Here is a 13386-nt window from a genome sequence, read left to right as displayed (position 1 = left end):
TTGGACAAAGAAAATTTTAGTTTAAATTTTAGTAAACATTTTAGTTTTTATGTAACATATTTTATTCAACATTCAAACTATGATTTACTAAATCCTAAACGCGTAAATGTTAGTGAATAAATAAAATAATAAAAAAACACTTGCTTCGGAAGTGACGTATAATTCCGTAGACGTTTGTGTTGTTCATAGCGGCGCAGCCGCAGACATAAAAGCGCCGTTTAGTGGGGTGCGCGGATAAACTCCTTGTTGTTGAATCAGAATTAAAGTCATTCACCAGTAAATATCATGTATGATCAAGACGAAGGTATGTGTTGGCAGTATAAGTGCAATTTGTGTTTATTTATAGTTTTATTACAGTGATATATGTGGTTAGATACTGTAGTTTCAAGCGTTAACACAACGTTATGGGCTAACAGGCTAAGCGTAGCTTTGTCGCAAATGGGCAAGTTATGCAAAACAAATTAACTTAATATTATAAAAATTCTAAATTGTGTATCTAGAACAATATATTTTTTTAATGCGAGTCTTCCGTTTTAGACTAAAAGAGTGAAGGTATTGAATTTGTTAGGTATTGCATAATTTGTTAGCAGCAATGTTGTTGTTTCACTCATTGTATTCACTCTTTGTGTAAGTAAATAACTTCAAGTTCTGTAATTACTGTAGATATCCAGTATGATGAAGATGATGATGAAATCACCCCTGATCTGTGGCAGGAGGCCTGTTGGATTGTTATCAGGTAAAAAAATCTGTTGAATAACTGTCATCATTGCTTATGTGCTGTAACTTTAATTATCTACCTATCTGTCTGAAGAATTCAGATGCAAAAGCACCATCTGAAATTTTCTTCACATTTTTGTCAACCTTATGTTTAGTTTCACTTATTTGTATGTTGTTGTATGTAAATCACTGAACACATGAGCTTGATAAAAATGCTAATTTTAGAAGAAAATTTCAGATTTCAGCATTTAGAGGCTTTTGCACCTGAAGTCTTTATATATACACACAATATATTATGCAGTCTTTAAAATAATATGACAAATTTTAAACTTTGACATTGCTTTACTTGTTTTTTTCGTCACATTTCTCTTTCTAGCTCATATTTTGATGAAAAAGGCTTGGTGCGACAGCAGCTGGACTCATTTGATGAGTTCATCCAGATGTCTGTGCAGAGGATTGTGGAGGATGCTCCACCCATTGACCTGCAGGCTGAGGCCCAGCACACATCTGGAGAGGTGGAGGAACCGGTGAGTGACTTGCGTGCCTTCTCTCATATTTGTTTATGTACCTGCTATCATATTTGTTTATGAGACTCTTTAAAATGAAATGACTGATTTTCAATTTGATTTATTTTCTGCAGCCTCGGTACTTGCTGAAGTTTGAGCAAATCTACCTCTCCAAACCCACTCACTGGGAAAGAGATGGTGCTCCCTCACCTATGATGCCAAACGAAGCCAGACTCCGAAATCTCACGTGAGTGATGTCCTTCAGTGTTTGAGAGCAGTTTAACTCTGTAAAGCTTGACATATGAAAAAAAAAAATGGTCAGAAAAATATATATTTTTCGAATGGTTTATTGAACCTTTAGACTATATATATTTATATAGTTTTTTTTTTTTTTTGGTGAATATCATATTTGATCAGGCTTTATGGTTTATATAGATATAGGAGATTATAGAGATCATACTTGAGGAGGGGAAAAAAACACCTAATTTTTATCCAGAGAACCCAAACTGAGCAAAAATATACATTTGTTGCTGATATTTATAAAGCCAGAAAGTAAGATACAATTCTGATAGTTTGTAAAATAAATAAATGAGATCTTTATAACCGTATAGCTGACTGCTCTCATAAATTGCATATAAATATCAGTGGTTACTCTCTCCTAAAATGTCTTTGTAAGATGATATGGAAATGCTAAGTTTATTTAGCAAAGGTTTGTAGTTTTTATTGTGGGGGGAAAACATACAATACAATGCAGTACAATGATGATTGATAGATCTACAAATAAATTCTCCTCAAAAGCCGGATGTATCACTTGTTTCTCACATTTGAATTGACTTCTGGAGAATTCCACGGACGAAAATCCATGAACCGCATTATTAGACCTTTTTCTAAGGCTGTGTGTTGTATTACAACCATTAAAAACCATACTATAGCATAGTGCTATTGTGAATTCACAAAGGATGCGATTCAGTTAAATAAATATAAGCGTTTAATATATGCGTTTTAATTATTTACATGCATGCAGATTATGTGTGTCTCAGAACAGCTCCATTCACAATAAATGCTGCTCCATATGAAATGTAATGGAGCGCATCTCAAACTCCATCTCTGCGTATGCTGTGAGTTTGGGTTGCTTACAATGCCAACACGGGAGAATACATCAATATGTTTCTATGCAAAACATATGTGAACTGTTCATCGCGAAAAGTTTAAACCCTCGCTTTGAGTTTACATGTTTTGATGTCCACATATTCTTGTTCAAGAAATTATAGTGGCTCTAACATTTCTATCATAAAGAAGTGGCCAATGTTTAAGATTAAGTAAACATTAAATGTCATTTTGACAATATTAAACAAATATTTGAGCTGCTGTTGGCACCCTCTGCATTTGTTATAATACATAATGTACATAAGATGGTGTATTATGTATTTTAAGTGTTGTTCTATAAAACCATACGATTAATTGATTTTGCTACTTTATTTGAACCAAATATTATTTCCTCATTGTTATTATATATGTATTTTAAGTCATTTTAAAGGCTTATATCCGATTACTCGATTAATCGTCAAAATAATTGACTGATTACTTGATTACCAAAATAATTGTTAGTGACTGCCCTAAAAATATGTATGGGTAATCATGTAAACCCAAGTTGCTTCAGTCCAGTGAGTTTTCATTTTGAAATATTACGAACGATATATAAGTTAACGATACAAATCAGTAAAGATGTCACAGTAAAAATGTGTACCACAACATGAAAAAAGGACTTTTTTTAGAATTATACTAAAAGCCCATATACTTGCTGAAACAGGATGAATTATCAGTCAGATGACAGAAAGCATGTAGTAGATTTTGTACAACAGCAAAATTTTGACCATGTTGATAATTTTGAGAGCTTAGAAATTAAATATGCTGCAGTAGTCTTTATTAGAGCTGCACGATTCTGGGTAAATTGAGAATCACAATCGTACTAGTATTATTATTATTTTATCAAATGTTTTTTAAAATGGAGATCACAATTCCCCCATGATTCTTAACAGACAACTAAACATTATGTAATTTCTAGAGGTTCTTACAAAATGTTAACTTCTGCAGTCTATTTAAAAATGTTTAAATTTGTGTTTAAGAAAAATTGGTTTAAATGAATGATTCAATGTAAATACTTCACTTGTTTTATGACTGGATGAAACAGTGTTTTTGAACAAATCTATTGAATGAATGATTCAATGACAAATACATTTAAGTCACTTGTCGCCACCTAGTGGCATAACGATATAATAGATACCTTTATTTGGCCGTCAAGTTATTTTCAAAAGGTGATTTACTCTTATTTTGATCGCTATCGTAGACATCAGTGTTTATATCTGAACTATACTTTTTATCCCAGTACTTATGTGATAATCTGTATTATTGTAACCCAGAATGGTACTGTGTGGTACTGTCTTTTTGTGAATCTTTCATACCAAATACACATGCTGTATCTGTATGGCCACTGTGGCTTGCAGGTATTCTGCCCCTCTGTATGTGGACATCACAAAGACCATCATAAAGGATGGGGAAGAGCAACAACAGACGCAGCATCAGAAAACGTTTATCGGCAAAATTCCCATCATGCTCCGTTCTACATACTGTCTGCTGAGTGGCCTGACAGATCGTGATCTTTGTGAGTTGAACGAGTGCCCACTGGACCCTGGAGGCTACTTCATCATCAATGGTTCAGAGAAGGTCAGTTTTGTTTAAAAAACACAGAATTACACACACAATCACAGACTTATTTTGTTTAGTGAAATAATTTTTCTTGTGCAAATAATTGGTCATTTGCAGACAGTATAACATAAATTGTTGAATTTTAAATCTTTTGAATTTTGTTTTAATGGTCTGATATAAATTCAAAATAATATGTTCTGTCATTTGTCCAGGTCCTGATTGCTCAAGAGAAGATGGCCACTAACACAGTGTATGTGTTTGCCAAGAAAGACTCCAAGTATGCTTACACTGGAGAGTGCAGGTCATGTCTGGAGAACTCCTCCAGACCCACCAGCACCATCTGGGTCAGCATGATGGCCCGTGGAGGACAGGTCAGTATCTGCTGACTGTAAGCAAGTATTTCATTGAAGATTGAGCCAAGTTGTGTGGTTTTTTTTTTTTTTTTGATTCATTATTAACTATTTGAATCTTATGCAAACATATATATATATATATATATATATATATTTTTTTTTTTTTTTTTCTTCTGTCCAGGGAGTAAAGAAAAGTGCCATCGGCCAGAGGATTGTATCCACTCTGCCGTACATCCGGCAGGAAGTTCCCATCATAATTGTGTTCCGTGCTTTGGGATTTGTGTCTGATAGAGACATTCTGGAACACATCATCTATGACTTTGATGATCCTGAGATGATGGAGATGGTATGTCACCTTAAATGTACAAATTAAGCAATCTTTTGATTTAGTAGAGTTTTAACTTAGAAGCACAATTTAATTTGTGATTCAGCTCAAGACTAATAATGGCGTACTCTGCTTTTTTTCCATTCAGGTGAAGCCATCTTTGGACGAGGCATTTGTGATTCAGGAACAGAATGTGGCTCTGAACTTCATTGGCTCCAGAGGCGCTAAACCTGGTGTCACCAAAGAGAGAAGAATCAAATATGCTAAAGAGGTTTTGCAGAAGGAGGTGTTGCCACATGTTGGTGTATCAGATTTCTGCGAGACTAAGAAAGCATATTTTCTAGGGTAAAATAGCTTTATAATTTTATCCTGTTGGCTGTATCTAACACATTCATACAGTTTAAAAAAAAAAAAAAAAAAAAAAAAAAATTTACTGAATTTTTAATCAAAAACGTTTAAATTGTAATAATCTGTGAAATTTATTACAATTTAAAACTAATCTAACTGAAGTGCCTTAAAATGCAAGGTGTGTTGATGTAATTTCCATTGAAGCAGAAAGTCAGGGCGGGACATATTTAGTTGCTCATCCCATTTTATTTTTAATAAAAAAAGTTAAAAAAAAGAGTAGTTGGTGTATGTGTAATACAGGGCCTAAAATTAACACTCGCCAAGCACCAAATGCGACTAAAAATTGGTGTTGGCGAGTTTATGAAGCGGTGTCAATCGCCAGTTGACTGGAACATTTATATGAATTCTAACAATGCAAAATTGTAAGAACGTGAACAAACGATGGTCAACAAAGTTAGTTTTAGGCCCCACACATTTTTCTACTTAATTTTTCAGATATTTTGTGTAATATGAAAAAACTGATTGCTTTTCTCTTTTAGTTACATGGTTCACAGACTACTGTTGGCTGCTCTGGGCAGACGAGAGCTGGATGACAGGGATCACTATGGCAACAAGAGGCTTGATCTTGCTGGACCCTTGCTTGCGTTCCTTTTCAGAGGGTAAGAATCAAAAAAACCTTCATTATGCATTTCAAGGTGCTTTAATAAAATAATACTTCTGCATGTTTCAAGATGACATCACATCCAAAGTTGAAATATACATGTTTGTTTTTCCCAGAATGTTTAAGAACCTGCTGAAGGAGATCAGGATCTATGCACAGAAGTTTATTGACAGGGGGAAGGACTTTAATCTTGAGCTGGCCATTAAGACCCGCATCATTTCTGATGGGCTCAAGTACTCCCTGGCCACAGGCAACTGGGGGGATGTGAAGAAAGCCCATCAGGCCAGAGCTGGAGTATCTCAGGTGATGTTGTGCTTTTTGTTCAGTTTATGTCTGTTTACATATTATTATTATTATTATTATTATTTTTATTTATTTATTTATTTTTTGCTCTACTATGTACAAATGCATACATTTATTATATATTTTTTTGCTAACAGGTTACACACTATCCTCATTGACATTTTTTATTTTATTAATAGGTGTTGAACAGGTTGACTTTCGCCTCCACTCTTTCCCACCTGCGCCGCGTAAACTCGCCTATAGGACGAGATGGCAAGCTGGCCAAACCCAGGCAGCTTCATAACACACTGTGGGGTATGGTGTGCCCTGCTGAGACCCCCGAGGTAGGACCCTTTAATATTAGTATGCATGTGACCTTCGGCTCAAGTTTTCGGTGAGGTGATTAAGATGGAGTGAAATTGTTTTGTTGCAGGGCCATGCTGTAGGTTTGGTGAAGAATCTAGCTCTTATGGCCTACATCTCTGTGGGATCTCAGCCGTCCCCCATCCTTGAGTTCTTAGAGGAGTGGAGCATGGAGAACCTGGAGGAAATCTCCCCTGCTGCAATTGCAGAGTGAGTGTCAATCTGTTCTATAGGGGGCAGCACCACACTGTTGAAATCAACATGCTTCACAAGCAAAACATTTTTTGATTGCACAATGCTGTTTTTTATATATATATATATATATATATATTTTTTTTATAAATTTTTTTTTTTTTTTTTTTTTTTTTTTTATTGATTTGAACTTTTTTTAGTGAATCTTTATTGAATTTATACAATATAATTTGTGTTTGTTTCTTTAGTGCAACTAAGATTTTTGTGAATGGTTGCTGGGTGGGTATTCACAAAGACCCTGAGCAGCTGATGAACACTCTACGGAAGCTGAGGAGACAGATGGACATCATCGTGTCTGAGGTGTGACATCACTTTGCCCTTTTGTTTTTGCACCATTCCAGTTTAACATTTATTTGGCGTACAGCACCTAATTGTGATCTTGTTTTCATCATGGTCCAGGTGTCAATGATCAGAGATATTCGTGAGAGGGAGATCAGGATCTACACCGACGCTGGGAGGATCTGCCGTCCACTGCTTATTGTGGAAAAACAGAAACTTCTGCTGAAGAGGCGACACATTGACCAGCTCAAAGAGAGAGAGTACAACAACTACAGGTACATACATGTGTGAAGAATATAATCTCAGGCTGGTTTCAGATTCCTCCTTTTCCTCTATAACGGAGTATCTGTCTCTTATGTAGTTGGCAGGACCTGGTAGCCAGTGGTGTGGTTGAATATATTGACACACTAGAGGAGGAAACTGTAATGTTGGCCATGACCCCTGATGACCTTCAGGAGAAGGGTGTGGCTTATTGCTCCACCTACACACATTGTGAGATCCACCCATCCATGATTTTGGGTGTCTGTGCATCCATTATTCCCTTCCCTGATCACAACCAGGTAATGTCCCATATAATACCTATTTACACCATGCAATATTGTGGATATATTAACATTTTAGTGGATTTTAACATCTGCAAACCCAAATATGATATTTCAGTTTGAAATTCTCTAGTATAACTATTTGTAATTGAAGAACTTTTATAATGTAGCGTATAAATGATCTCCTGTTTACAGTCTCCCAGAAACACGTACCAGTCTGCTATGGGTAAACAAGCTATGGGAGTTTATATCACCAACTTCCATGTGCGTATGGATACCCTGGCACATGTGCTCTACTACCCCCAGAAACCCTTAGTCACGACTCGTTCCATGGAGTATCTGCGTTTCAGAGAGCTGCCAGCAGGTAATCCATTTCTTACATTGAACTGCATTTATTTCTACACTACCATTCAAAGGTTTGGAGTTAGTAAGGTTATTTTATATATATATATATATATATATATATATATATATATATATATATATATATATATATATATATATATATATATATATATATATATATATAATATATATATATATATATTTTTTTTTGTATAAATAAAGAAATGGTCACACTTTACAATAAGGTTCATTAGTTAACATTAGTTAACAACATTAGTTAACATGAACTAATAATGAACTGCACTTATACAGCATTTATTAATCTTTGTTAATGTTAATTTCAACATTTACTAATACATTATTAAAATCTTGTTAACATTAGTTAATGAAATGTGTGTGTATATATATAATACATTTATAAGGTTACTAAATATTCCTATTTCAAATAAATGCTCTTTTCATCAAAGAACAACTTTTTGAAAAAAAAGTTTGATGAATAAATAAATGATTCAGACATAATTTTAACTTCAAAAAAATTTAATATATAAATTTTTCTTAAAAGGTATCAATTCCATTGTGGCTATTGCATCATATACTGGATACAACCAGGAAGATTCTGTCATCATGAACCGTTCGGCTGTGGATCGTGGATTCTTCAGGTATCTGATACTAGATTTTAGTTGGCAAAATCAATGTGTCTATGTTTAAAATTCTTTTTCACAAAGTTCAAGTTTTGATTAAACCGTCTGTTATCTCAGGTCTGTGTTCTACCGCTCGTACAAGGAACAGGAATCTAAGAAAGGCTTTGACCAGGAAGAGATCTTTGAGAAACCCACCAGAGAGACTTGTCAAGGTGCAATTTTACTCTTCTTTTGATCCTAGCAAGTGACAATGCATCATGTAGCATCATATTATTTTTCTGTCCTCTACTGCATGAAGCAACAAAATCACAGCCAGTCAGAAGATATATTATTATATATTTTTCTGCATTGGTGATTCAATGAGTTTTCAGTTTGAAAATCTTGTGTAATGCTGTTGATATTAGCAGAAAACCTTCAGATTAAAATGAGATGTGATTTATTGCTGGATGTTTTATCACAACATGCTTGGCTAGAACATGGTGTTACAGAACCCTTTTGCAAACTGTGTTATTACCATTTCTGTTTCTTTTTTCCAAAGGCATGCGACATGCCATCTATGACAAGTTGGATGATGATGGTTTGATTGCTCCTGGTGTGCGTGTGTCTGGTGAGGACGTCATCATTGGCAAAACAGTAACACTTCCCGAGAATGATGATGAGCTGGATAGCACGAACCGTCGCTACACTAAGAGAGATTGCAGCACGTTCCTGCGCACCAGCGAAACGGGAATCGTTGACCAAGTCATGGTCACGCTAAACCAGGAGGGCTACAAGTTCTGCAAAATCAGAGTATGTGCTGATTTCAATCTGAATGAGGGTGTTTTTTTTTTTTTTTTTTTTTTTTTTTTTTTTTTCCGCCAATCTTTAAGGAATATTTCATTCAAATATGAACAATGTAAATGATCTTTGTGCAGGTCCGTTCAGTTCGTATACCACAAATCGGAGACAAGTTTGCTAGTCGTCACGGTCAGAAGGGTACCTGCGGTATCCAGTACAGACAAGAGGTAAGTGTACACTACAGTTTGGGGTCGGTATGATTTTATGAAATGTTTTTGAAAGAAGTCATTTATGGTCACACAGACTGCATTTATTTGATGAGAAATACCGTAAAAATGCTAATATTGTAAAATATTATATATAAACGTTTTCTTTTTTTAATAATATTTTATAGGGCCCCCCCGACTAAAGATCTTTCTAGTTTACTAGTAGTCGTTCATTTAAGCCATTAGTTGACTAATCACACGTTCATATTAATTTAATTACTTAGGCTATATTACACCATATATTTATTTCGCGCTCAAGCACATGCATAAAGTTTTCCGCAAAGCACTGGCAAAAGTAATAATAAATGTGTCATAAGTAATAGCAAGGAGACATTTTAATTGTTTATTAATAAACTAGTGTGTTCTGAGTTGCAGCAAAGATGTTGACTATGATACCTCACCATCTCCACAGTACAGTGGACGTGCAGTTAGAGAGAAGTGCACTTTTTGTACGGATTGCATAATAGAGCATTTTTTTAAACGGGTTTGTTTAAAGGTAGACATTTCAAGATTTCTATAGACATATTTCTCATATCTTTGAGGCAAGTAGCCTATATGCTGAGTTTCGGTTCATTTTTTTTAAGGGGCTCCAGTTCAGGGAGACTAAGGCAGAAAGCGCATCCAGTTTGTTTTCTTTGTTTTACAAAAGCACGACATTTTGTTATTGAGTTTACACAAATAAAAGTATACCAAATGTCTTAATTTTTTGTTTGCATGTATTACTCTTATCTGTATGACCAAAAAAAAAACAAAACAAAAAAAAAACTTATTTTAAGAAGTTTCCGCTGTTGTCAGGAAAAAAATACAATTCCCAAGAATGATGATGAGCTGTATAGCACCAACCGCCGTATAGGCCGTAAATCACGTTATACTTTAGCTTCCACACTCTGCACAAACACTTGGATATTAGCCTAATAGCGCACATTTATCTAGGTTAACGTTAGAGCGAGCATCCATTTAAAGTTGCTACTACTTGTGTGTTTCAAATGACAATCCATATTTGTGGTCGATGGATCATAGATGAATGTTTGGATTTCTTGCCACACATACTGTATTGACCGCAAGGACGGATATCTTACTGACTCAACTTGCTTGATGGGAAATGTAATGTTGCATTGCTCATTCACACAGCTGAATGTGTATGCTAGCTTTGTTTAGTCTAGCCTGCAGCTGAAGGTCTGTACACAGGATGTGGCTCTTAAAAAGCTCCTGATAGCAGAGAGACAAGGCATTGTAAACAGTCACTGTGAAACCCAAATGCAGATACAGTGTATGTCTGACCTGAGCTGTGAATTTTCCTCTTTAGGACATGCCGTTCACATGTGAAGGAATCACCCCAGATATCATCATCAACCCTCACGCCATCCCTTCCAGAATGACAGTCGGCCATTTGATCGAGTGTCTGCAAGGGAAGGTACTTCGGTTTTCTGCTCCAAAGCCTCCGTGTCTTGCTTATCTTTCCAACTCGTTGTCTACATTAGTGACGTTTCTTCTGGGAACATGTGTTTGGACAAGTGCACTACAAAGATTCTAACACTCAATCCTGTTTGCATGTTTGGTTCTTTGTAAATTTTACAGAATTTAACAATTCTTCAGATTCCACTTAATGATTCTGGTATCTTTATTTATTTATTTATTTTTTTTTTTGGTAAGGATTACACCAACAGTTAATAAATAATATAATACACACAAAACAAAGGTGTTTTCATACATATTCATGCACATGGACTTTTTGATAACCCTTTACGATAAATTGCTATTACTTAATGTTAATGCATTAAAGCGCTGCTTCAAGTCGAACACACCTAAGATTTTTTTTTTGACTCAAGTTTTATATTGATTTGTACCAAAAACTCTTTGTGATGGTTAACTCATAAGAGCTATATGCAGCTATATACAATCAAACTATACTAGTCATACTTTTTATTTCATGCAATACAAACAATCAGTAGAGAGATGTGGAAATGAAACCATTCTGTTCCATTACAATGAATAAGAACCGATACTTAATTCACAACCCTAGTAATTTGTGTTAAATACAGAGCAGTTCTGAACACTTTATTTTCTTTTTCTGTTCAGGTGTCTGCTAACAAAGGGGAGATTGGTGATGCCACGCCATTCAATGATGCTGTGAATGTACAAAAGGTCTCCAACCTGCTGTCAGAATACGGTTATCATCTGAGAGGCAATGAGGTGATGAGCTCCTACCTGTCAATGTGACAGCACTGTTAAAGGGATAGTCCACCCAAAAATAAACATTCTGTCATTTACTTCACCCTCATGTAGTTCCAAATCTGTATGACTTTCTTTTGTGGAACATAAATGAAGATAAGTTGTAATGTTTGTAACCAAATAGTTTTGATTCCTATTGACTTCTATTGTGTGGACAAAATACTGGAAATAAATGGGAACAGAAACTGTTTTGCTGTTTTGTTGAACATTCTTCAAAATATCTTTCTTGTTTCACAGAAGAAAAAAAGTTATACAGGTTTGCAATGTGGTGAGAGTGAATAAATAAAGGAATAGTCCAACTAAAAAAGGTGTTGAAACAGTTCTAATGGTAGTATTTATTGTTGCAGGTTTTGTATAATGGCTTCACTGGCCGTAAGCTTACCTCACAGATCTTCATCGGACCCACATACTACCAGCGTCTAAAACACATGGTGGACGATAAAATTCACTCCAGAGCCCGTGGTCCGGTCCAGATCCTCAACAGACAGCCCATGGAGGGTAGATCACGGTGAGATGGCAGCACTATTATACTTGCAATTTTTCATGCATAAATCACCTATCGGGTCTTAACATGATTTTCTTTCCCCCAGTGATGGTGGGCTGCGTTTTGGAGAGATGGAACGTGACTGTCAGATTGCTCATGGTGCCGCTCAGTTCCTGAAAGAGAGGCTTTTTGAGGCCTCTGACCCATACCAGGTCCATGTCTGCAACTTGTGCGGCCTCATGGCCATCGCAAACACCCGCACGCACACCTATGAATGCAGGGGCTGCCGCAACAAGACACAGGTGAGCAAGCACTGATATCTGGTCTGACTGGGTCAGGTGGTCATAAGGCGCCATGAAATGACATGTCACGCTACCAATTTTCTAAATATATGTTATTGATTTTATTGTGACTGATTCATCCATGCATTAACTCTTAAAGGGATAGTTCACCCAAAAATGAAAATTCTGTAATCATTTACTCAACCTCAGGTTGTTTCAAACCGGTATACATTTCTTTCTGTTGAAAACAAAGGAAGATATTTTGAAGAAAGCTTGTAACCTGGCCGCTTTGGGTGAACTATCCCTTTAACTCTTTTGAGACTTCTCTCTGGTGACTTATGCTGGACTTCTCCAATCATTTAGTCTGCTTAAATCCTGCCCCTTTCTCACAACCTAGTAAAAGCTTGCATTCACATCTGCCTCAATCCAATCAACAACCCATGTATATAACAAAAGCCCCGCCCTATAATTAGCTTCTTTTTTGATAATCATTTTCACTGTTCATCACTATACAGAAGAAAAGATCTGTCTCTACTTCTCTATTTCATTGCGACTTTAAAGGTTTAGGGATGGTTGTTGGTTCAAGTAGCAAGCCATGAGCTTTTACCTTAAAGGGTCTAATGTGCGTATTATAGAACTCCTATCAATGTGTTAAAATGAGCTATTTCATGACCCCTTCCCTCTGCTTTTTCAGATATCTTTGGTGAGGATGCCGTACGCTTGTAAGCTTTTATTCCAGGAGCTGATGTCTATGAGCATTGCCCCACGGATGATGACCAGCTAAACGGCCACTTAGATGAATAATGGAAAACAGGAACCAGGAGCAAATCATAGGGAAAATGATTTTGAATAGATTCCAACAGCACTTCCTGAAATAGCTTCTGGGCTTGTGTACTTTTTATGTTTTGTGTTGCTATTGTTCTGAAACATATGTTTTGGCTGTTCAGCCCAGAATAAAATAAAGCTTTTTTTTAAAAAAGGGGGAAAAAGTTAATTGAATTTAATTGCTTAGTTTTTCACAGACAC

The 13386-nt window shown here is 35.8% G+C and overlaps 1 protein-coding gene across 1 annotated transcript; it reads left to right on the top strand.

Moving 5' to 3' along the window:
- The first annotated feature begins 150 nt into the window (after positions 1 to 150).
- On the top strand, positions 151 to 13342 carry polr2b (RNA polymerase II subunit B). Its single transcript, XM_048176495.1, has 25 exons — positions 151 to 304; positions 664 to 736; positions 1094 to 1244; positions 1358 to 1470; positions 3728 to 3947; positions 4142 to 4300; positions 4464 to 4628; positions 4756 to 4952; positions 5495 to 5614; positions 5733 to 5919; positions 6099 to 6242; positions 6332 to 6471; positions 6702 to 6813; positions 6913 to 7067; positions 7154 to 7352; positions 7530 to 7698; positions 8242 to 8338; positions 8438 to 8532; positions 8859 to 9109; positions 9235 to 9324; positions 10670 to 10777; positions 11443 to 11556; positions 11943 to 12103; positions 12186 to 12381; positions 13055 to 13342. The coding sequence occupies exons 1-25, from the start codon at positions 286 to 288 to the stop codon at positions 13142 to 13144; spliced, it is 3525 nt and encodes a 1174-aa protein (XP_048032452.1). The 5' UTR covers positions 151 to 285; the 3' UTR covers positions 13145 to 13342.
- The last annotated feature ends 44 nt before the right edge of the window (positions 13343 to 13386 follow it).

This window comes from Megalobrama amblycephala, linkage group LG23, assembly GCF_018812025.1.
Source record: "Megalobrama amblycephala isolate DHTTF-2021 linkage group LG23, ASM1881202v1, whole genome shotgun sequence".
Classification (NCBI taxonomy): domain Eukaryota; kingdom Metazoa; phylum Chordata; class Actinopteri; order Cypriniformes; family Xenocyprididae; genus Megalobrama; species Megalobrama amblycephala.
The sequence above is the reverse complement of the archived record's forward strand: the minus strand, read 5'-3'. Positions and strand labels throughout refer to the sequence as shown.

What these genes read in the sequence shown, in the direction of transcription:
- polr2b (XM_048176495.1), top strand. An exon ending in GCCCTGCTGAGACCCCCGAG is followed by an intron (nt 6,243 to 6,331) that starts GTAGGACCCTTT and finishes GTTTTGTTGCAG; the next exon opens with GGCCATGCTGTAGGTTTGGT. An exon ending in GTATCCAGTACAGACAAGAG is followed by an intron (nt 9,325 to 10,669) that starts GTAAGTGTACAC and finishes TTTCCTCTTTAG; the next exon opens with GACATGCCGTTCACATGTGA.